Genomic DNA, 25288 nt, shown 5'->3' with positions numbered 1-25288 from the left:
CAAACCTATGTCCGGCCATCCTCATTTAGGTTTTTCGTGATTTACGTTAATCCCTTCAGGAAAATGTCGAGATGCTTCCTTCGAAAGGGCATGGCTGATTTCCTTCCCTAATCCGAACTTGTGCTCCATCTCTAATGACGTTAAACACTAATCTCCTCCTCATCCTCCTCTTGCAAGAACTTGAGAGTTCCTGTCATACTCTTGCTTCTGTCCCATCCCCTGCCCTGGCCCTGAGTCCACCCCTGGTATGTTATTGTAAATCTGTAACTGGTCACAGAATTTATAAAGGAAGAAACATTATGTACTAGCCAACATCTTGATACCTAGTGGAAAAAATTTTGTTGTTCTACATACGTAAGGTTCTGTACCAAATGATCAACAAAATTGCTGAATCCTCATTAAGAGCTTTGGAGATTGTACATATGTCACTGTTTGAGAGTAAGCAAAGTAATATCATTCTCCTTCACATTTCTCACCACTTCATATCTTAGCATAAAGAAAGATCCCTTCACCATCTTGCTGCAAAATTAGTTTTTTTGTAAGGGTAAAAACTATTTTTCATATCTCTACTTGTGATATAACATGCTGCAGATTATGCAACTGCAACTTGTTCATGCTGTCTTGGTAATACCATGGAATGGCCCTCCTTTGCTGACAACATTACTTCAGTATCCTGTCATGGAGCGTAAATCTACTGTCTGAAGTGTGTCGATGTTGTATTCTGGAGTAGGTTCCATAGTTGAGTGCGAAACACATCCCACAACAGGTCTGCTATTCTGTGGCAAGAATGGAATTAATTATAAAAACAGCGATACAGATTTGAAGTCCAACTTTTTACACTAAGTTACATGACTATGTTATACTGTATATTGTTTATATTATGACATCCAAGTCATACAGTGAATGGTTTTTGTTTTGTTTTCTTTGTTGTGTTTGTTTTGCAGATAAGTTACTTTGAAGATGTCGGCGTGAAAACACTTACATACCTTGATTCTTTGTTCCAATGGGACAATCTTCAGAAGTCTCAATTCTACAAAGGGTTGCCCCAGATAATACCTACATTGCCGCATCGTGTATCATTACACAGGTATGTAAGGTGTCTATTTTTTGTGTATAATCTTCTTTTGATCTTTTCACATTTGTAGTAATTTTATGAATCAACCAAAGATAACTACTTGCTTCAATTATGTACAGTTACTAGGTTAAAGTTTGGTCGCATGTTATTATTGTGAAACTTCAGCAGAAGTTGTGGCAGCAGTAAGATACTTCATGTGATGAAATTCCATCACTGTCCGTCAAAATACCAATCCCCTTGCATCAGAATGCATAAATGCAGGTGTCTGATAAACAACACAATAGCCTGACTATTATGGAGGCCTTAATGTACCCTTCTGGTTGAAGTTCACCTCATCTCAATGGACACTGCTTTTGCCTGATCTATTAACTGTGTGTCTGGTATAGAGTCTTGTCCGATCCAGGGCACTGGTACTCTGGGCAGTGGTTATCATCCCAGGTAGCTGTTGCTGTGGTGTATTCGTCATGAAAATTAGCATCTCATTTGACAGCAACAAAATTTTCAGCATGAAGAATTTACAACCCCTTGGTGTCCCCCCTACCCCCCTATTGAGCAACGATGTGGGAACAATACCATAAGAGAAGGGAGCAAAACAATTTCCTAAGTATCATGTGTGCTGTAGAACTGACAGGATTCCTTACTGGAGCTAAATTGCTGCTCTTTGTTGAAGACATTGGAGAAGAGTTTGATAAGTTGTAAATGGTGAAAAGAGAAGAATAATTCAACAATTCTGACACTTTCTGTCTACTCTCTGTGTGGTGTCTCTACCAGTTTTGTGGTACTTTGGTTCACTCAACAGCCTGCCACAATCTTTCACAAACCATGGACATCCTTCAAACATTGGTGCACAGGTTACACTACATGTCTGATACAGACAGCCTTGAAAAGGAGCTGGAACACCTCCAGTTTTTGTTCAAATGTTATGGATATTTTGTACATCAAATAAGCATAGCTTTATGGAGGAAAAAATGTGATCACTCACAAGATCAAGAGGAGGAGAAGCTGTTTCAAGTCCAAAATGGCATCTGTTTTATTCATTTGCCTGTATTTAAACTTTCAAAAGTGATTGTTCTGTTGACAGCAACAGCATTTTTCCATAAGTGAAATGAATTTGTGTCCAATTTAAGGTGTTTCTGTGCATTATTTGTCTTTTTTCACTCAATTCGATGATTACAAAATCTGCACACTATTAATTTCGGTCTTTTTGGGCATTCATAGCGGTGTGGCCCATGCTTGACAATGCTACAGATAAAACTGACAAGGCTCTTAGCGTAGAAGTAGAGCCATACGTACGGTAACTATTTTAACATTAGAGGAAGAATTACCTGAAGACCTGCTCTTCTTGGTTTGGTAAAGGGTGATCTGGGTTTGTGGAAGTCTGGTGTTCAAAGAATACCATTCCAGTGTGACAAAGCCTAAATTGATCAGACTACATGCACAGTATGTGAAATGTGCATTGATCTTCACTGCAACACTTGTATTTTGCAGCTCAGTAAGTTGGCCGTAGCCAAGCATTGTATCTCCTCAGGACACTCTATAACTTAGTCTGCCACAGAAATCTTGGTCCCAGTGAGTTCCTTTTGGAATTGAATTATTAAGGACTCTGTGGAATACTGACTCAGCTGTCGTGATGGTTTTTATCTGGATAAGATGCATGACCCAGTGATTTCTTTAATATCTTCAGAAATAAAACTAATCCCTCTTGTAGTGAAAAGTTTATTATGTTGACACATGAATTTTAACTCCAGGGGCCTGCAGTATACAGAGTGTGTGCAAGCAATGTCACAATTATGCATCTACCTGCCCACTTTAGATCGATTGATATTCAAAGAGGGCACTAAACTCGACAGATGGTGCTCATGCATGCACCTCCACAACAATTTTTGACATAAACTTAGTAAAGTGTACCAGCAATCTCCAGTGTAAAATACTTATCTGAAGATTGCTGAATGATTGTCAGCCGAATTATCGTGGGAATATGTCAACATCATATGGCTGCAATCCTGAAACATCAGGCAATACTCATTAAACTAGGAAAATTTCAAGAATCACTATAATGTTTTACATGAGGTGGTGAAGTTCATTGTATACTGATGTTTAGGGATCGGAAAATTTAGCGTCTATTTTTGGCAAAATTTGCATATTTTTTGCAAAATTTATGTCTGTTTTTGTTGAAATTCGCGTCTGCGTTTTTGTTGGTAAATGATTGCATGTACATATTTAAAAGGTTGTCACACTACATGAATGAAGACAGACAAAGCCTTAGTTCTTTGAAATTGTTAAAAAAAAGTGCTGATTGGGAACTTTTTGATTGGAATGTTTGCTTTTAAGAAACTTCAGCACCTATTTTTTTCCAAAATGGCATCTGTTTTATTTATTTGCCTGTATTTAAACTTTCAAAAATGATTCTTCTGTTGAAAAGCAACAGCATTTTTCCATAAGTGAAATGAATTTGTGTCCAATTTAAGGTGTTTCTGGACATTATTTGCCTTTTCTCACACAATTTGATGATTACAAAATCTGCACACTATAAATTTCGGCCTTTTTGGGGATTCATAGCAGTGTTGCCCATGCTTGACAATGCTACAGATAGAACTGACAAGGCTCTTAGCGTAGAAGTAGAACCAAACGTACAGTAACTATTTTAACAGGGGAAGAATTTTGGTGCAAACGAAAAAGTTAAATTTTGTTTTTGAATCACTATAGCACAGTGTGTGGGCACTATAGGCCATAGTGGCAGATGGCTGTGAGCATAAACAAATTAGAATTTTGGCCACCAGAGGGCAGAAGAGCATTGCAGAGAAATGAGCCCTGCCTCCCTTTCGTAGGGCAGCAGCCTATAGCAGAACTGACACATTGTCACAGTGATCACAGAACTCTTCTGGTGTTGTAAGGGCCATAATCGAAATCCATGATGGACCAGGATTAGTTGCTTCACTTACTTCAAACTAAGAAAAGAAAACAATGGGGAACACACAACACAAAGCATTCGAGGATGGCTGCTGCGCAATTACTTTTTGAGGCAGAGTATTGTTAACGATGAGTTCAGGCCCGACCTGTCATGACATTTGATGCAACCGCACTTCAAAACATCCGCCACCGAACTTGTCATGTTAAAAATGTCCGCATTACACCATCTTTTGAGCTTTAGCTAACAAACCAGTGTACGTGTTTCTTTGTTATAAAATACTAGGTCCCACGGCTCAGTACTATGTTGCATCATGTGGTGTGTATCTTAAATAGACCAATCAGCTGCCTACAGTTGAAATGGTACCAGACCATTGAGCGCATTGATACATCGTTGTGTACATACTTTTTATTTTGCACACAGGTTCTTATTATGTACAATACCTTAACTGGAAATTGATAACATTTTCAGTATTTATATCCAGAAAATAAAGCTGTCTCAAACTATATCTGAGAAAGTACACTGCTCAACAAAAGTTTGGAATAATATCGTGAAATGTGGTCTATGATACTAGAGGTCTCATTGACCCAGGCACTTCATGCATTATCCAGTTAGACCCAATATACTGGACGGTGTTTACTACTGGCATCCTTTGTGGCTGTTTCCCAGTCATGTAAACATATCGCTGCTGCAGCGGCACATCGTGAGTGGTCCAGTATGAACAACAGCTTTATTCAGTTTGTGTTCAGCACTGCAGTAATATGCCACATAGAGACATACAACACTTTGTGTAGAGACGTACAACACTTTGCAGTCAGGATATTGGCTTTACTTTCAGCAGGCCATACACAGCAAGATGTCGCCAATCGGTCACGTCATTCAAAGAGGTGTGAGAAAGTACAGAGAAATGGGAAATGTGAAAAATAGACCTCATAGTGGCCGTCCTTGTATGAAAACACCAATGCAGCATCATTTCCTCCAACTGTCGGCCCACAGGTGCCCATCGTCAACTACCAGAAATACTGTAAATGACTTCTCCTGGGCAACAGGGATTTGTATCTCAGATCAAGCATTGCATAGAAGATTGCATCCTGGTATTTTTCATTCCAGAAGACCAGTGAGAAGTTTAGCTTTGAACCAATAGAACCGATGCAATCAAAGGACCCAGCCTCTTGCATGGTTACATTGGACCATTGCAGAATGGAGTAATGTCATGTTTGCTGATCAGACCATGACTGGTTTGCGACTGGACACTAAACATGCCAGGATGTGGAGAAGTGCTAGACAACACCAGGAAAGTCGATACGTTCAGGGAGTCCATATGTTTGCAAGTGGAAGTGTTATGTTCTGGAGGGCAATAATGATGGGATGGTGGACCTCTCTAATTTCCATCTATGCCGATTTGACTGGTCCCTGATACCTCAAAGAGGTCCTACAAATAACTGTAAGACCCTACAGACATGAATTCTGTGACAACTTCATTCTAGTCGATGACAATGCAAGACCGCACCATACTCTAGCAGTATCTGTTAAGTAATATCACAATTTGATGCAGAATTCGCATCTATTTTGCATTCATCGCAAAATATAATTTTTCTGGTCCCTACTCTTTGTCCCCCAACAAATAGGTTGCTTCAATGGTGTAAGGTTTTGTTGTATATCAACCTGCTTTAACATCTGCAGGAACTATTGAAGGGCAATGCATGATAGAATGCTTTGTGAACTGTTACCTTTATGCACAAAACTTCCATGATGGTATTCTTCTAGATTAGCAATCTGCCCCACATACAAGGAAGACTACCTGTCATTATAAAACACTGTAGTATTTGTGTAACAAGATGCCAGAAACAAATGTGAAAGAGTCCTCCATTTTGAACATTTGTTGAGCTTCGACATTATTGCATCGAAACCTTTGACACAACCCATCTGAGGTCAACACTGTCAGCCTCAGGTTCTAGCCTCGTTACCTTATTAATTGCCTGCCTGAAGAAGACAACTGATCCCTTGCCCATCAAACCTTATGCAATGATGAAAAACAACTTGGTGGCCCTGTCAGAGAAACCTTAGTCTCCTCCAGCATCTTCAGGGGGAAAAAGAAGACACAAACTGTTGACAGAAAGGGGTTAACAGACTCATTCTTGTTTCTACTGGCCTTATCCTGTATCTTCAAAGAGTCGGCATGTTAATCTGGATTTGGCAGTGTTAGTGGTAGAGGGTGGCCGGATGCCCTTCCTGTAGCGTTCTCCCCCCCCCCCCCCCCCCCTTCCTATGATGGAATTTGTGTACCATTTGTCTGCATCTAGTGTTATCCCATGGGAAAATGTGAGAAAGTTTTTCTTTCAGTAATTCTGAATTGTGTAACTGATGTGGGTACAAGCCCAGTATGCACCTTGTCAGATGTGGGAAACTGTCTAGGAACTGTATCCACGCTGGTCAGCACGTGTGTGTGTGTGTGTGTGTGTGTGTGTGTGTGTGTGTGTGTGTGTGTGTGTGTGTGTTTTCTTCCCGTGGATAAAGGCAAGAAGATTCCTCCCAAAGCCAAAGTCATGCCAAGAAAGTAAGAAAAAATATTATACCTACTTTGTGCCCTTGGTGCTTCAAATCTGAGTTAGAGGTACAGAGCTGTAGGGCATTCATTTCTACAATATACCACCTTGTAGATGTTAAGTTTTTAATCCTTAAAACATTGGTAGATAGTCGTAATATTCTTGGACAAGTTAATGAATGGATTACCAAGGATATTTTCCTATTTTGATCGTTTCTTTCTAGAAAATAGTTTTAACCCTCAAACGGGCACACTTGTGTATAAAGTGCGTCAGTCACAGGTAACGTTGTTTTCGTATTATTCCCTTGTTTCACAGTTGCGAGTCAATACCTATTCCTTCAGCTAACACAGCAATAAGTTATGTTGTCATATGTACAAGTGAGCAGCAATAATATAAAATAAACAGCAAGGTAGGTGAGAGAAAATTTATGATCCATGAAAGAAAATAACCCAGATTCCAAGCTAGCACCACAGTTTCACAATGAAGAATTTTTCAACGTGATAATTAGTAATCACATAAGTAGTGGACAGGGATGTAATGCAACTGTACTGTTTAATGTTCTGAGAGGGTCATTACTGTGGAATAATGCTTGTGTGCAGTGACAGTGTGATGCAGTGGAAGATTTATTTTATTATTGTTTAATTAAACAGCTCATGTGCCAAAGAGCTAAAGAAAACAGGTACACCTGCCTAATATCGTGTAGGGCCCCCATGAGTACGCAGAAGTGTCAAAACACGACATGGCATGGAATCAACTAATATCTGAAGTAATGCTGGAGGGAATTGACACCACGAATGCTGCAGGGCTGTCCAAAAATCCGTAAGAGTACGAGGGGTGGAGATCTCGTCTGAACAGCACGTTGCAAGGCATCCAAGATATGCTCAATAATGTTCATGTCTGGGGAGCTGGGTGGCCAGTGGAAATGTTTAAACTCAGAATAGTGTTCCTGGAGGCACTCTGTAGCAATTCTGGACATGTGGGGTGTCTCGTTGTCTTGCTGGAATTGCCCAAGTCCATGGGAATGCGTAATAGACATGAATGGATGCAGGTGTTCAGATAGGATGCTTAAGTACGTGTCACCTGTCGGAGTTGTATCTAGACATATCAGGGGTCCCATATCACTTCAACTGCACATGACCCACACCATTACAGAGCCTCCACCAGCTTGAACAGGCCCCTGCTGACATGTAGGATCCATGGATTTTGTCTCCATACCCATATGCATCCATCTGCTCGATACAATTTGAAATGGAGTCTTGTCTGACCAGACAACATGTTTCCAGTCATAAACAGTCCCTTGTCAGTGTTGATGGGCCCAGGTGAGGCAGAAACCTTTGTGTCATGTGGTCAACAAGGGTACACTAGTGGGCCTTCGGCTCCGAAAACCCATATAAATGATACCTCTGAGATGCTGTGTCCCACCACTCTTGTGCCAACTATAACACCACATGCAAACTCACTTAAGTCTTGATAACCTGCCATTGTAGCAGCAGTAACAGGTCTAACTACTGCATCAGACACTTGTCTTATATAGTTGTTGCCGACCGTATCATTGTATTCTGCCTGTTTACAGATTTTTTGTATCTCAGTACGCATACCTATATAAGTTTCTTTGGTGTTTCAGTGAATAATGTTACTTTATTTTATTGTTGTTTAATTGAACTGTACTTTTGTTTATACATGTAACATAGTCAGCTATTCTTTGCATATGTACAAAGTGGGCTGCATGCCCACTCGTTTTGTGAAAAACAGTGTCCCGCATGAGGGTTGACTGGGTGTTTTTTGTGTTAAACCATTTTGAGAAAATGTGTGATCACCCTGGCAGCAAAATGACACGCACATCATTGTGTGACGATGATGATGGTGTATATGGTTTCCGTAGGAAACAGATGTCATTCTTTGTGAAAGCTGCTCTCAGTGCTGAGAAGTCTATAGAGTAGGACTGCTTGCAATCTCTCAAAGGAATTCCAATAAAGCCTTATTATGGGATTATAGTTGAGAGGTTGAACTGACCAATACATGCACTAAATTCTTTGCCATTGAAGATATGCATACATGAGACAAGACCTATTGTAACATATTGTACAACTATAATGACATACATAAGCATAAAAGACGCCACATATGCACACGAGCAGGCATTGTCCTTTGAGGAGAGATGTGGAAGTTATTTTATCAACTTAGAAATGCCATTCCACTCACCAATACTGTCTTGTGTGAAATTATTTCTTTTTCACTTGTTTGCTGTGTAACTGGCTCCACCTTATCGCAAAATAAAAACAAAGCTGTTGGGTCATTGCTGAAATGGGAGTCACCTGTGAAGGGAACATTGGTTTGCAGCTCAAGGAACATGTTGCCATGCCCAATGCTTATGCTTATTGCTCCAAAGAGCAGTTAGCAGTACAGCCAGAGTTTGTTGGCTCTCATATTAGCTCCTTCCTGAAACCACCTATAAACAAATATTTTCAGGTTATATTTTTCTTCCAGTGCAACAAAATTAGACTCGTTAACATCTTATTCCTCATTAAATTGCGAAGTAATCCTTTGTTGTTCTTGGCTGCACCTTGTGGCTGTCAAACCTGAGATTAGATATGATAGACGGATGAAAATTAAACTGATTACGTAGGCTTTCCCGGCATAATAAATCTTGAAAGTCTCTTCGTGTTTGCTGCCGGATCCTAAAATCCACTTGACTCGATATTTCGGTGATCCAACTGGTCGCCATCTTCAGGAAAATGCTGCTTCTGCTGATGAGTCCTGCTGAGAACTGACGCCAGGTTGCAAATCGACGTCCTATATAGGCCACTGTTCAGTACACGGTGCATGCGCCACCCATCATGGTTTCTGCCTTCCAAGACAGGGGGGTGGCGCCGCGCTTAGTGAAACACTGCTGACAACGATGTATCGCAATCAAGGCCGCACCGAAGAACGTTCAGTTTTGATGCGAGATAATACAGGATTCCACATCTTGCTAAGAGGAAACTCATTGTCTCTGTTAACCCGGTGTGTACAAAATTCCGTGTCAATGTGGGAAAGCTTATATTGGTCGCTCGATTCCCACAGTGCATGACAGGTGTGTGGAACATTGCCGTCATACGAGGCCACAACAGCCGAAAAAATCGGCGGTAGCAGAACACTGCCTAAATGAGGGACACAATATGAAATTTGAGGAAACTGTGATGGTTGCCAACATTTCCGGTTTTTGGAACAGTGTCTATAAAGAGACAATTGAAATTAGGTTGGCTGATAATTTAATTAACAGAGATATCATGGAATATTCCTGCTTCAGCCCCTATAGTTTCATGACGTTCAGGTAGGTGGCAGCTCTATATGTAGACATCAAAATGGTGTCTGTAAAGGAAATGTGTTCTAAGCTGAGAGCTGTCATTGAGTTTCTTTTGACAGAAAACCAGAACATCTGATATTAGTAGGCACTTGAAGAATGTGTGTGGAGACCTGGCAGTGAACAAAAGCACAGTGAGTCATTGGGTGAGGCATCTCAATATCACAACAAGGTCCTGCAAACTTGTTTATCTCCGTGTCACCTGGCCGCACAGGCAGCTGTGACTCCTGCAATGTTGGACTTCAGCGTGTTCATTGTCACAAAAAAATGGACTCACTTCTCATTCTCCGTGGCATTGCAAGACCTCATCAAAGTCTGTGCACTCGAGAGAAGCTCACAAAACTTCATTTGATTCTTCTTCCGCATCCACTGCTTTCAGAAGAAAAAAAAAAGTCTTGTATTACTTATTAATGCCCTCGTACAACTCCTCCATAGGTCCAGTGATAAGTACATGCCATATTCAGAGAGAGCTTTGTTACTCCATGTATGGAGTGAAAAGTTGTTCTTTTAGGGCAGAGAGAGAAAATGGGATTAGTTACATGCAAAAGCATCCATCATATGGTTCCAGAATATCTCGCTAATTGATGGTAATAATATCCAAAGAGCAGTAGGAACAGAAATCTGGCTATAACCACAAGTGATGAGCTGCAAAATATTAAATTTCAATTGGTATATACACTGACGAAAAATAAGTGAAGCATCCAGAGCGGGAGTAGGAAATGAAATGAAACTTCAGAGGTTGAGGGAGTATGTGATGTTATTTCAGTACTTGCAATTTTGACTCAAATTTACAAAAGACTTGGCAATATGAACCTACTTACTAATATGACATTGCAACCACTCCGTCCTGAATGCGTGCACTGACTCAGTTCAGAAGATTATGATAAAGCCATTGTATCCTCTCCAGAAGCAAGTCCGCTCACAACTGTTGTAGCTGGTGCTCGATATCTTGGATACTGGCACTGTGGCCCCACACACTTTATTGGAGACTGATCTTGGGATCTTCCTGGCCGTGGGATTATCTCAAGATCACGCAGGCAGTTCGTAGACACACACACTGTGTGTGGACGAGCATTGTCCCGATGAAAAATGGTACCACAGCACTGTACCTTTAGAGGTAACACATACGGACACAAGGTGTCCATGATGTACTGTTCTTGCTGTCACAGTTCCTCAGTCACTACCTGCCTTGGCCTGAAGTTACAGTTGATGGCTCTCCACACTGTCACACAAAGAGTAACAACACTGCACCCCTCCTAACCATTGGAAAAATGGGACCTCTCCCGAAGTCGGCACCATGCTCACAAACAATGGTTATCTGGGGTAGTGCAGAACCACGATTCATCACTGAAAGCAATCTGACACCATTATCGGCAGTCCACGCCTCATGGTCACAGCACCACTGGAAAAGCAGTAGTTTGTGTTGTACTGTTAACTGCAGCTTATGCTGCATGGAACAGTAATTGCCTAGTCCTGCTGCTGCTAGCCTCTGACCAATGGTGTGGGATGGCACATAATGTTGGAGGGAGTCAATTACTTGTTATCAGGTGTAAGGTGCAGCTGTGAATATCTATGACGTGCTCAGTGCACAGTACAGTCATCCACCCTTGTGGAAGTCTGATGTGATCGACTAGAACCTTGATGACGGGTGTGCATGCCCTCCCATTCCCACTCTCACCGTCACCGCTGTTGTGTTGCCTGAAGTTGATTTATTAATTTTTGAAGTAAGTTATTAATTTGGGCAGCTGGTCACATTTTCACAGCACTTGCCTCACTGAGATAGTGACACACTGCAGCGAGAGATAGCGACCTTCTTCTTCTTCTTCTTCTTCTTCTTTCTTTTTCTTTTTTTTTTAAAAAAAGAAAGGCTCGATATACATTTCCTTTGAAACTTCCTGGCAGATTAAAACTGTGTGCCGGACCGAGACTCGACCTCGGGACCTTTGCCTTTCGCGGGCAAGTGCTCTACCAACTGAGCTACCCAAGCACGACTCACTCCCCGTCCTCACAGCTCTATCCTTTCTTTCAGGAGTGCTAGTTCTGCAAGGTTCGCAGGAGAGCTTCTGTAAAGTTTGTAAGGTAGGAGACGAGGTACTGGCAGAAGTAGAGCTGTGAGGACGGGCCGTGAGTTGTGCTTGGGTAGCTCAGTTGGTAGAGCACTAGCCGCGAAAGGCAAAGGTTCCGAGTTAGAGTCTCGGTCCGGCACACAGTTTTAATCTGCCAGGAAGTTTCATATGATGATTATTATTCCACTTCAATGAAATTGTGCCAACACTTGTTAACTTTCTGGTAAATAATACATACATTTTCAGTGATTTCACTTCACAATACAAATCAATATAACACACATAACTTGTACTCTGTTCTTGTATTTCAAACTTGTACAACCAACAGAACAAAAAAACGACGATTTACCTCTAATAACATATAGCAAAGAAATTACTATCATATGTCAATCTATCAATGCAAAATCATCTTTGAAACATTCATTTAATAAATAAAATGTAAATAATTGTTTATCTTTTTTTGACAAGTCCATAATCATCATCGTAATTACATTAAGTGTTTATAAAAGTTGACATTTAAACATTTTCGCAGGGCTATGTAGTAGTGGGTTTTTATGTTTTCAATATGGAACAGTCATTTTATATCATCCAAGATTGGTTAGTATGTTTATCTCATCATAAACAGTTTCATCACACCACGCAATTCAATGTCTGGTCACTGTCGCGTCTGATTGTTGCAAAACTCTGGGTTTTGCATGATTTGATCAGATTGTCAAATGGAGACACACAGTGAGGCCCCTTTCAATCTCTGTCAGGTGCCAGTGCCAATAATGCTGTCTCTAGAGAGTACACAGCATCTCCGTGTCATTTAGTTATCACTCAACATCTGACACAGTTACACCCCTTATATGCCCTACCAGACTTGATATCAGTACAAAACACAAACAACACTAATGCACTCTGGTATCCATTCAATGTGTCACAAAGAATTGCAACTCGAATCATTGACACACCCAGCAATGGTGTGTATCTGTATGAAGTTACATTGATATACAGCTGTATCTTCTGGTTGCTTCTTTTTTTTGTCAGGCAGTGTATGTTGTAATGATCAGCTGAATCCTCATGATATGGTGTATTTATTGCCATAAATAACTCAATGATATTAACACTGCTGGCCATTAAAATTGTAACAGTATGAAGATAGCATGCAGCAAATGTTAAACTGACAAATGCTTACCATTTCTGAACAACCACACAAAATAGGAGTAACATCATCTATGAAGCATGTCCAGAAAGTAAGTACAATTTTGTTTTACAACCATTGCAGCACTAGTGTCACAGTTCTGCACATTTGCATTTGTCTCTGGTTCATTGTCCTTTCACTGATTCTGTTACAGCCAGATTGTGCCTTGTTTACATTTGCTGCTCATCATTCAGAACGTTTTAAATACTCTCTGAGCCCACTGACTGTGAAGTGTGTCCTGTAATATGGTTTTTGAACACGAATATTGTTAAGCCAGCTGAAATTTGTAATCAGGTTGTAGAGGTTTATGGTGAAAATGTAATGATGTTTGGAATGGTGAGAAAGTGAGACAGTTCAGTAATGAAGCACGAAGTGGGCAGCCTTCTGTTGTGCTGGTTTGGTTGAGAAAGTGAATGAGAAAATGTGTGAAAACGGACAGTTCACAATAAGTATGCTTTGTGATGAGATTCCACAAATTTCAAAAACTGTTTTGCACGAGATATAACAAATCACTTAATTTTCGCAAATAATGTGTTCCCGCCGGATTCCAGAAATGCTTACAGATGTCCATAAAACAAATTGACTTGGCAGTGCTTTGACATTTCTTACTTGATACAGTGATGAGAGTGAGATGAATTCTTAAACAGAATTGTAACTAGTGATGAAACTTGAGCTTGTCATATCACTCCAGAATCAACAGTCAATGGAGTGAAGGCATTCATGATTCGCTAAAAATTAAAAATCTAAATTGTCAGCATAAAAAATCACGTGCACTGTGTTCTGGGACGAATAGGGCATTCTGTTTGTCAAGTTCCTTCCCAGAGGTGAAACTGTCTCTGTTGTAAGATACTGTGAAACATTGAGAGAGCTTCAGCATGCAATTCAAAACAATAGGTGTGGAATACTCAGTCAAGGAATTGATGTTTTGTGACAACACATGCCCTCATTCTGCTGGTGTCACTCAAAACCTTATTCAACAATTCAGGTGGGAGCAGTTCGATCACCTGAAAATATTAATGTTTCATGACAAGATTTGTTTAGTAAGTGTGAGTGTGTTGTGGAAAAGTTAATCTAACTCCAGCAGCAGATGCTTCAAGAGAGGTGCTGGATGCCAGTGAGGTTTACTGTTACTATTTTGAGGATTCGTATTCCAAGAAGAGTCGAGTAACATGTTACTTCTTGCCTGATGTATCTTTCAAAACGATTTTTCTGCATATTATTTGTGAATGGAATAGGAAAGTGGGGAACTGATAGTGGTACATAAATTACCAATTGCTGTACAGTGTGAGATGGCAAACAGACTTTTGATGTAGATTTAGGTAGCCTCTGACAATGTCTTCCACAACAGGAGTAAAAATGTTAGAATAGTATCCCTTAAAGAATGGCATAAATCCCAAAAAGCTGGAGTTGCCAAACATCAAAAACTGTCCGTGAAAACTTGCAATGTATAAACATACTGACTTAGTGTTCTGTGATACCACTGATAACACTGGGAGATTGTGTACTTGAAATCTATTAAATACATGCAAGTTATTGCAGTTGGTAGACACTAGAATGTAGTTCCGTGAGTAATTTGTATCAGTGAGTTTCAACTTTGGGGAATACGGAGGCACTTAAATATTCCTTACAAATTCTGTATCTTCAAAAGTGATCCATACAAGCATACTCTTTGAGAAATTTTCTGTACCGTAGCTGTTTTGGTGCTGATAGATTATCATTGTTAGAGAACTGCATAGTTAAAAAAGTCATTACAAGATATTCTCTCAAACCAGAGTGACTTTCATATGTACTAATGCAGAAAAATAATTCTCTCCGTCTTGTACTAGTGTAATGTCCAACAATTCCTTCACTTGAGTCGTAATAAGTAATCTACGTATAGATTTTGCTTTGTCAGTTTATGAGTGATGACTTCTCTGTAGTCATCTCAAGAATATACTGTGCATGTTATCGTGCTCCTGACTATGTTTCCACAGCTGTGCAGTTGCAACAATTTGGAGAAATGTACTAATCCTTCCTGCTTATTTAGATATATTTTCCTAACCATTAAAACTGCTTGAAGATGATACTATTATTTGTAAATGCATCTTGTATTTTTCACAAGGAAGCAATATGTAGTTACTGATAGCACCAAAGCATTTCAAAAATTATAACATTCCTTCTTTATCTGATAGCCAGTTGTTGACGTGAGGAATGAAAATTTGATGCTGTTGCATTGAAATACTATCTACATGCTACTCAAGTCTCCACCCCCCCCCCCCCCCCTCCCTACAAAGCAAGGTCCTCACTGGGGTGGGATGGCTTTGTGTGCCCCTATGATAATGATAGCCATATACTGTAGGTGCAACAGCATTGGTGGAGTAGCTACTGGGACACAAGACTAATACAAAGTTCCTGAAATGGGTGGCAGCCTTTTCTGTAGTTGCAGGGGCAACATCTAGATGACTGGCTGGTCTGGCCTTGTAACATCAGCTACCACGGCCTTGCTGTGTTCACACTTAACAGCAGCTGAAGGCAAGGGGAAACTGCAGTAATCATTCTTCCCAGGACTTGCAGTTGTACTTTATTGTTTAACGATGATGGTATCCTCTTGGCTAAAAAATAACCTGGAGGTAAAATAGTTTGTCATTCAGATCTCCAGATAGAACAATTTTGGAGAATGTCATTGGGAAAAATGTGAACTATGGCAATGTTATTACCAAATGTGTCCAAAGAGGACCAACATTTTGTTATTCTTTTCTTAGCTGCCAAAGGACAAAGACAGGTAGACATCCATCAGAGAATGTGTATGGAGCAGCATGTCTATCAAAAACTACCATTGTGGACAAGGGGTGCTGCTGTTTCATGACAGTGCACGTCCCCATATCGCAAATGCCGTAACGCAGAAGTGGGAGATATTCGGGCACCCATCCTATACTCTTGATCTCTCGCTATGCAGTTATTATGCCTTTGATCTCTTAAAAAAGGTCTTGAAGGATTGACAATTCCTGTCAGATGTGGATGTGCAGCAGGCTGTTACGGACTTCTTCACACTGCAGGACATAGGTTTTATCAAATGAGTATCTTCAATGCAATGCTTCGGTGACATGATGACGGTGATTTTGTGTGACTGGCATACCAATTCTGCATTGTACAGCCTTTGAATTGAAACTTTCCGATCGCCCCTCACATAAAAATTCAGCCACTGAAGCAAGCATAAGGGAATAAAGATGTCTAAAAATGAGATTGATAGGATGTGCAGCATGGTAAAGCAAGAGTCACTAGATGAGAAATGCAAGGATCTAGATGATGTATGACTATGAGAAAGATAGATGTTGCCCACAGGAAAATTTGAGACACCTTTAGCAAAAACAGAAGCAGCTGTGTGCATATAGAGATCTCAGATGGCAAGATTGTACTGAAAAAAGAAGGAAGGCATAAAGACAAAGGAAAAATTAGAGGCTGTCTACAAGAAAACAAACCTGAATACAGTATTGAAGGTAGAGAAGAGGAAGTAGATGACAGTATTAGGGCCCAGACAGTGAATTCTCTGTAAGAATCAAACCTGCAGCACTGAAGTTGCTCTTACTAGAACCACTTGAGGCAGAAATATACAGTATTAGCTACATGTACCGGAGCTGTACTGTCTTTTCATGTTCTTTCCATTACCCAAGAATACTGATTTCCACATCTGCACATTTTTCAGTAGCGTCAATTGAGAGCTTTCAGTGATACTTTGCAGTGTTTGTCTATGTGGTTCAGACTTCTCGCATACCTCAGGAACTTCAACGAATGTGACAGTGTCATTGGACATCATATGCTTTCATGTGAACCACGAGTAATCAGAAAGATTGGAGGTCACAATTTGTAGCAACATCCGCTCATAATCATATTCCAAGAGCATAGAATAATTGGCGCATATAGTTCTTCACACACCTGAAATATTCACACAGAACACCAACCTCTTTGAAAACATCATTTCTGTCTACAGTTTTTAGTATCAAAAGATCATGATATGGACACACAAATGTTGCGATCTCATGGTAAAAGTGCACTTGCCTTCTGTCTTTGTTACTTCTGCATATTAATTTCAGTATTGTTGTACCAACACCATCTATTTCATTAGGACTCAAGTGCTCACCCAGAAGTTTACACTGCCAGAGAAGTACCAAATGGAAATGGAGAACTGGATAGTTCTGTTGTTCTAGTTCATTAGTACTAGCTTCTTTGAATGGTTCAAGAATGTGACAAGCTCATTTAGGATCTGCTCGTCTATATTGTGAAGTCTTTTTGGCTGTTTTTGTGGGAGCAACTCCAAAACCTTGATCAGAGTATCACATACTGAAACCAACATGTCTAACGAAGTGTTCCATTGTAATTCATCCTATTATTTGAATGGTTTTGAGAGTCTCTGTGAAAGACGAATGCAGTTACAATGTTCCACTAGCACTTTACATGAATTTATTCTCTCTCCTACATGTGTTAGTTCTGGCTGCAATGCTAAAAGCTCCAATTTAAAGGTATATTTGAGCAAGGTACTAAGACAATGACAAGCGCAAGGAAGTCTAGCGAAGTCTTTTGTGGGTGCCACTGTATCGGAACCTTGATGTGTTACGAAAGGTGCCGACTTCATTAAATACTCAAATTTTCAAGGACTCAAAACGGTGAACAAACTCCGATAAAATATTAACTGCCGTGTTTTCCTCATCAGGAAATGGGCTGGTAAATAGTATTGTGTTCGCTATATGTCACATTGCATTAACAGTAAATGCACTCCTTGTAGTGCAAGTTGTTATGTGTATCCTCCATCCACATACCACTTTGGAAAGAGGTTCTTTATCGGTAGTAGCACCAATAACTTGTGGAAGTAGCACCTTTTTAATTGTGTGTACTATGGAAGTTACTTGATTTTTTTTAACTATAGTCAAATGAGATAGTATAGTCTCCTCATCAACCTTCTACAGTTACACATGCTTGGGCTACCTTTTGAAACTGAAGCCATGAACTGTACGGAACAGTCTTAAGATCTGCGCAGTACATGAGTGCCACCAAATCATAAATACCTTGCTTTGTAGTTGCAGGAAAATAACATTGACATTGTTCTGTGTGATTTTCATTTGATGGAGCACAAATGTTTTCTCATAATGTAAGTAGAGTAAACAAGAATACAGCCATTTGGTTTGCACTATACAAACTTGGTACGGTTTCCAGGTGCTGATGTTTCTCTTCTACAGCTCATTTTCAGTTATGTAAACTCCATCACTTAATTTTTGTGTCACATCCTCTACAGTCTCATGAAACATAACTTCATTAGAGGCTGTCAAACCTCAAGCGTCAGTCATTTTTGTCCTGTCATTGTTACACAACACAGTAAATCATGCATTCACAGCTGGTCTTACACTCCTGCATGCTTCAGTGGGAGGTAACGAGTTGATGAGTAGAAAGTGACTGCAATGCAAACGTACTCAGATGTCCACAGCTCGTGGTCTAGTGGCTAGTGTTGCTGCTTCTGGATCATGGGTTCCTGGGTTAGATTACCGGCGGGGTTGGGGATTTTCTCTGCCCGGGGACCGGGTGTTTGTGTCCTCCTCCTCCTCGTCATCATCATCATTTGTGACTGTGGCTCAGTTGGACTGTGTAAAAACTGGACTGTGTTGGGACTTGGTACGGGTTCTGATAGCCGCGCAGTTGAGCGCCCCACAAACCAACCATCATCAGACATCATCACTGTACTCACTCATGATACTCGCGAAACTATAGTGGGAAAGGGAAAGAGAGAAGCCAGCCTAGACTGCCGTAGCAGCAGCAGCACCACCACCACCACCACCACCACCACCACCACCACCACCACCACCACGATTTCCAATGTATGCAACCTTCAACACTGGACATACCCATTCCATTTCTGATCTCTACTACTCAGTAATGAATGACCTTCTTGTCAGCAGAATGTTTAATATTCATTCATTTCACTTTCCGTTATGTTGAGCTTCCAAATGTTCATACATAAATTTCTCCACACTACTTTGAATGATTTCTATTGAATATGTCTTCTGTTTGGTCTTGTATTTGTATCTGAAACGTTATTGTGATCACAAGACTTTTATGGACATTGTTCTTCTGTTTGAGCCACTTCAGGTCCTCTCTTATAGTTACTTAAAGCTACTATTTGCCACTGGCTTCTTTACTTTCCTGTAAAATGACCCAGAGACTACCCATCTCAGAACACATTTGTAAGATATCACTCGTGGTGGGCTTAACATATTCTCTGCCAAGAATAATGGAACACATCTCACTTGCAAAACTGTACCTGTAGTGAAGCCATTGTCTTTCCAGTTAATGTGTCCTCCAGGATACTAATCGTGCAGTGTTGTGGGGGAACCTGTGTGAAATTTTATGAGGCATAGGTGCCTACCAGATGGACAAGTATTGCCAGCAACAGGTAGGTGTACAGGTTTGAGACACTGTACAGTGCACAGTGTGGAATTGTTGGAAATGGTTTTTAATCATAATTAGCAATGTCATCAATGGTTTCTAGCATCTGCACCTGTGCACACTTATTTCGTATAATTAGGATTTAATGACACACTTACTTTCTTTCCTTACTTCAACAACAGTCCCCCCCCCCTCCCTACCTACCTCCCTCCCCCCTCTCTCCCCCCCATCTCCCCCCCCCCTCTCCCCCCCATGTGGTGGTAAACAGACAGAAACGGCTATAATTATTAACTTACTATATTTCAGGATACTACCATGCTTGATCAAAGAATTTGTCAATCCACCCATGGTGCCTTTTGTGTTACCAAATGTGTTGCTGATCACAGACCGGTGTTCCAGGGAAGAATATATAACTTTTGTGTTACCTCATTTGAAACCTGTCATGAAAATCCAGGAACCTATCCAGGTAAGCTTGCACATGGTTTTCTTTTAATGTCTGATTAATCATTTCTGATATTATTTTATAAAGAGATGGTATTCATGGACAGATCTGTGATGGTGTGAATACAAATAAATCTACCATCGGCTGTCATTTGAAGGTGACTGAATGTATTACAGTAAAAGAAAGAATTTGTTGTAATTTTTTAGTGGCTCTTCATCTGTTTTTAATAGTTGATAGTGACTCAATAAAATTAATTTTAAACAGCAGTTTATTCAATTTTCTTCCAAATTTAACATACTTGTTTCCTGTCTCATTTTGTGAGAACATTTTCATCTTTATGATAATAGGCAGTGCTAAGAGAAGAAATTTTCTTCTTTTTGCTGCACCCCTCAGTTTTCAGATGAAAATACTTGTTGCTAGGGCATGACTGTTGAGAGTCAATAGTGAATAACTGGTTGTTTGTGCTACAGACTTTATGGATTAATAATCTGCAAAATGTAAATGTCATATAGTGATCTATTGCATCATGCAGGTAAGATGTATTGTAGAAATTGTCGTCTTGAGTAGCTGGATAACTCCTTAGTGATCTGCACTTGTGCTATCTGAAGACCTTAACTTTAGAATGAAACACTTCCACTAAATATATCAGTGTGCTCTGTGTACTTACTTTGCTACTGCCTTTCTATTTGCATGCTAGGCTACTCCTTATGAATGTAGCCAACAATGAGCAAAAGAATGTTAAAAAAGATTTTCCTGTTGAATCCACATTGAGAGAGAGAGTAATATAGTGAATCTGTGATTGTTATCCAGCACAGAATTTTGATGAGGTGTTAACACTGCTCTTATGGTGCAACTGTCATTTATTATTGCAGTAAAGGAAATTAGTTTGGAATATACTAGCCAGTACTGACATAAAGCACAAGGCTGCCTTTGAGAATTTAAGCAAGCAAAGAAAAACTGGAGATAGAAGAGATTAAAATTAGAAGTTGTTGGCAATAAATAAAAGGGTTGCAGAAGTGTGAGAAACAAGCATCCACTGATCTGAAATGATTTCTCCTTCATCACTATTTTAATTTAACTGCTGCATTTGTCAGTCTCTTACTGTTTTGTGTTAATAATTATATATTTTCATATCTGTTACTATCAAAAACTTCGACAATCTGTTTAATTCAATTTTCGTTTGCCCTGCAATTTTCTTACCAGTTTCACGTAAATTACTATTGAATGCTTTAGCAGGTATACTGCTGATCTCCATCTATATTTTTGTAGTGGTTCTTTTGTATAATCTTAAGTGCAACCATGTGGTGTACCTCTTTCTGACCACAAGAAGCTGAAGAAGTAGCCCTTACATGGCTTAGAAAGCAGCATTGCCCATGAGACATGGCTTTCTCTTATGCCACGAGGAACTATCGGTGTATCACAGGTGTGGGACACAGCTGTAGATACAACATATTGTGTTGAGTGTGTTTCATATGATGACCTGAAGGCTGATCTGAGTCTCCCACAGGACCTGCCTTCTGTTTTAACTGTTACTGAGCGAGTGTGGCTCATGTTTTAAGATTTTGCGTGGTGCCTGGAACTCTTTCCAAAATATTGGGTGTGAAATTTTAAGGTGTCAGAGTGGATCGGTCACCCATTATTTCTAAGTAGTTATCTAGCCACAGTCACCTGTCCCCATTTAACCCTGTATGTACCGGTATTTATCATTGTTTTTATCTAGTTATTCTATTATGTTTTGTCTGAATTTTATTGAGGGCTTTACTGATGCACACCATATCAGGGTTGTCTCTTCAATCCTTGTGTATGAATGCTACTTGATTTTCCAATTTATTGTTTCTTTTTACTAGATTTTCAACATGCTCATCTGCATATTATTCACGAAAGTGCACTGATAGCCTTGCTGTCAGCACCCTCATTCACAGATCCTCATTATCCTGATTGTACTTCACAACTCAAACATTAGTGAAGCAGTTGAATATGAACTCCTCTCAGCTGCATGCAGCGCTGTCTGTGCATTCACGGAAGGCAGAAAATGCAGTTGAATGCAGAATGGTGACAGCACCACATTAGGGAAATCAACATGTTGGTGTACAAACCAAATTTCAATGGTAGGGAATAATGAAAGCCAACCAAATGTCCAGAAAATAGCTAAGTACGGCAAGGTTGTCATAAATAAGTCCACCAGAGGGCATGAAGTATACATCAACAATCTGAGAAAAATTAGCCTGAGGCTGTTTGTGGCAGTTCTTAAATCTGTCACTGTTGTTTGATCACATGACTTGTCGCCAGTAGACATACCACTTCATGCCATGCCTAGTGACCTCAAACAACATACTTGAGATTATATCGATTGACTTAACAATACCTCTGGGATGCCTGTGGTATTACATGATGATCCATGTGGCAAGGGATTTGTAATTGTAAGTTAATGTTCATAAAGTTCTTCATACAGCATGTGAGTTTACAGCAGCAGCTATCTATCAGATGAAAGCAGTGTCACCAATTTTCACTAAGATTCGAAAAGTCTTTCATCATGCCATCCAGACACGGTTACTATTGTAGGGATTAAAACAGTTCTCTGTGAATTTGCCTAGTGAAAGAACTGTTCATGAATAAAACAGAAATAGCTTTCCTTGTTAGTAACGTTCAGAGCAGGACCAGATACATTATTAACTCGGGGGAACTTAATTTTACCAAACTTTATAGATAAACAGCTACTGTAAAGTAGTCTTAAGTTTTAAATATTTCATTAAATATATCAAACTCTTCTTATAAAAAAATTAAGAATTTATGTAGATAACTGGCAACAGTCCTGAGATATTTATAGAAAAACGTTGTTTCAACCATCATCTACATGAATACAAATTGATAACATCTGTTTGTTTAAAAATGTGTATTTCTGATAGAAGACACTTTCATGTATCAAATGTAGAAATGGCAACATGTTAAATACAACATAATCAGATTTTGACAAACTCTTAAAAAGCTTAGATAAATTACACATGCACTCCTGACAGTTAACAGGCGATTGTCAGAAGTGCATGTGTACAATTTCTGCCAGAGTCATTGGTGTCAGCCATCATATTTGAATTTTCGGCTCAGTGAATACAGGTTTTACCAAATACACAACATGTTGGTAGTACTTCTTGTCTGGGCTTTTGTGTTTTTGGCTTGCTTTAATTTTATGTGAATTGTTCCTGCAGTATGGGTTAATTTGTTACGTAAGGATTCCCTGTGTGTCATCTTGTAACAGTCAATCTCAGCTGGTCTTTTGTGGCTAATTGGACTTCAAATAAAATTAACTTCACCACTAATTAATCGAGATTCCATTGTTCTTTCCACTAGCTCCTGTACTTAGTTATAGGCGCTTGGAGATCTAAATGGAGAATGGTATGAACACTATTAATAATTTGAGTTGAGTTAAAAAGTTTATTGGTATTATCATTTGTATATGGTCCAATACAGGATGTTTGCACTTACTATTTCAACCACCATAAGGCCACCAACATTTTGATCGTTCCCACTATGTCTGCCTGATGTTACCTGCACCTCAGCTGATCGAGGCAGATTTTATGCACATACAGGAGAATCACACAAACATTCCATCCTATGACCATTGGACAGACTCCCGTATAGACGACATAGTAATAAGCATACCTGGCATAGAGAAACAATGGAAGGGTTTAAAAACAAATAAATCATCAGGTCCAGATGAGGTCCCAGTTCAGTTTTACAAAGAGTACTCTATGGCATTAGCCACTTACCTAGTTCGCATTTATCATGAGTCTTTCGCCCAGCGCAAAGTCCCAAGCAAATGGAAAAAAGCACAGGTGACTCCAATATATAAAAAAGGTAAAAGAATGGACCCACAAAATTACAGATGAATATCACTAACTTCTGTTTGCTGCAGAATCCTTGAACATATTCTCAGTTCGGATATAATAAACTTGAGACTGAGAAGCTTATGTGTAAGAGTCAGCATCGTTTTAGAAAGAATTGCTCAATGAAACTCAGTGTGCCCATTTCTCACATGATGTAGTGAGAACTATGGATGAAGGGCAACAGGTAGATTCCATATTTCCAGATTTCTGGAAAGCATTTGACACGGTGCCCCATTGCAGGCTGTTAATGAAGTTATGAGCATATGGAGTAAGTTCACAGATATTTGAGTGGTTCAAAGACTTCTTAATAGGAAAAAATTCATTGTCCTCGATTGTGAGACAAGGCACCCTAGGGAAGTGTGGCATGACTGCTGTTGTTAACTTTATACACAAATGATTTGGTGGACAGGGTGCCCAGCAATCTGTCGTCGTTTGCTGATGATGCTGTGCTGCATGGTAAGGTGTCAAAGTAGAAAGAATGTAGGCAGATACAAGGTGACCTAGACAAAATTTCCAGCTGTGTGATGTATGGCAGCAAGCCCTAAATGTGGGGAAAATGTAAGTTAACCTGTAATGTTCAGATATAGTATTACTAGTGTTCTGTTTGACAAAGTCAAGTTGTTTAACTGTCTGGGCATAATGTTGCTAAGCGATAAGAGGTAAAATGAGCTGGTGAGAACTGTGGTAGGGAAGGCTAATGTCGATTTCAGTTTATTCGGAGAATTTTAGGAAAGAGTGGTTCACCCGTAAAAGAGATAGCATAAAGGACACTGGTGGGACCTATTCTTGAGTACTGCTCAAGTGTTTGTGGGGTACATACCAGATCGGACTGAAGGAAGACATCGAAGCAATTCAGAGGTGAGCTCCTAGATTTGTTACTGGTAGGTTCGAGCAATGCATAAGTGTTATGGAGATGCTTCGGGAACTCAAATTGGAATCCGTGGAGGGAAGGTGACATTCGCTGTGAGAGAAACTATTGAGAAAATTTAAAGAATAGGTATTTGAAGCTGACTGACAATTCTTCTGCTGCTGACATACATTGCACATAAGGGCCACGAAGATAAGGTATGAGAAACTAGGCTTCATACAGAGGCATATATACAGTCATTTTTTCCCCTCACTCTGCGAGACGAACAGAAAAGGAAATGACAAATAGTGGTACAGGGTACCCTCTGCCTCACACCATACAGTGGATTGCAGAGTATTCATGTAGCTGTAGATGTACTATATATGTATCCAGACTTTCTGAAAGTGTGCACAATTGCACACTCACTCATGCCGAAATCATGACATGTACCGCATCTTAAATTGGCGAAGCTTGTACTGTGATACCAATGTGGACGTTCATTTTCATGACACAGCACTTCTGCCATCCACCACAGCTACCCTACATCTGGTGTCACATTGTCAACTATTCTGCCTGCTTCATTACT

The 25288-nt window shown here is 39.9% G+C and overlaps 1 protein-coding gene across 5 annotated transcripts in view; it reads left to right on the top strand.

Moving 5' to 3' along the window:
- LOC126248858 (SCY1-like protein 2) overlaps positions 1-25288 on the top strand; it is a 197455-nt gene that overhangs the window by 91115 nt on the left and 81052 nt on the right. For all 5 annotated transcript variants that reach the window (XM_049950291.1, XM_049950292.1, XM_049950293.1 and 2 more), the window contains 2 exons: positions 945-1087; positions 19839-19998. In XM_049950291.1, coding sequence (XP_049806248.1) covers positions 945-1087; positions 19839-19998 — 303 coding nt within the window. The remainder of the gene's footprint in view (positions 1-944; positions 1088-19838; positions 19999-25288) is intronic.

Source organism: Schistocerca nitens, chromosome 3 (assembly GCF_023898315.1).
Source record: "Schistocerca nitens isolate TAMUIC-IGC-003100 chromosome 3, iqSchNite1.1, whole genome shotgun sequence".
NCBI lineage: Eukaryota > Metazoa > Arthropoda > Insecta > Orthoptera > Acrididae > Schistocerca > Schistocerca nitens.
The sequence above is the reverse complement of the archived record's forward strand: the minus strand, read 5'-3'. Positions and strand labels throughout refer to the sequence as shown.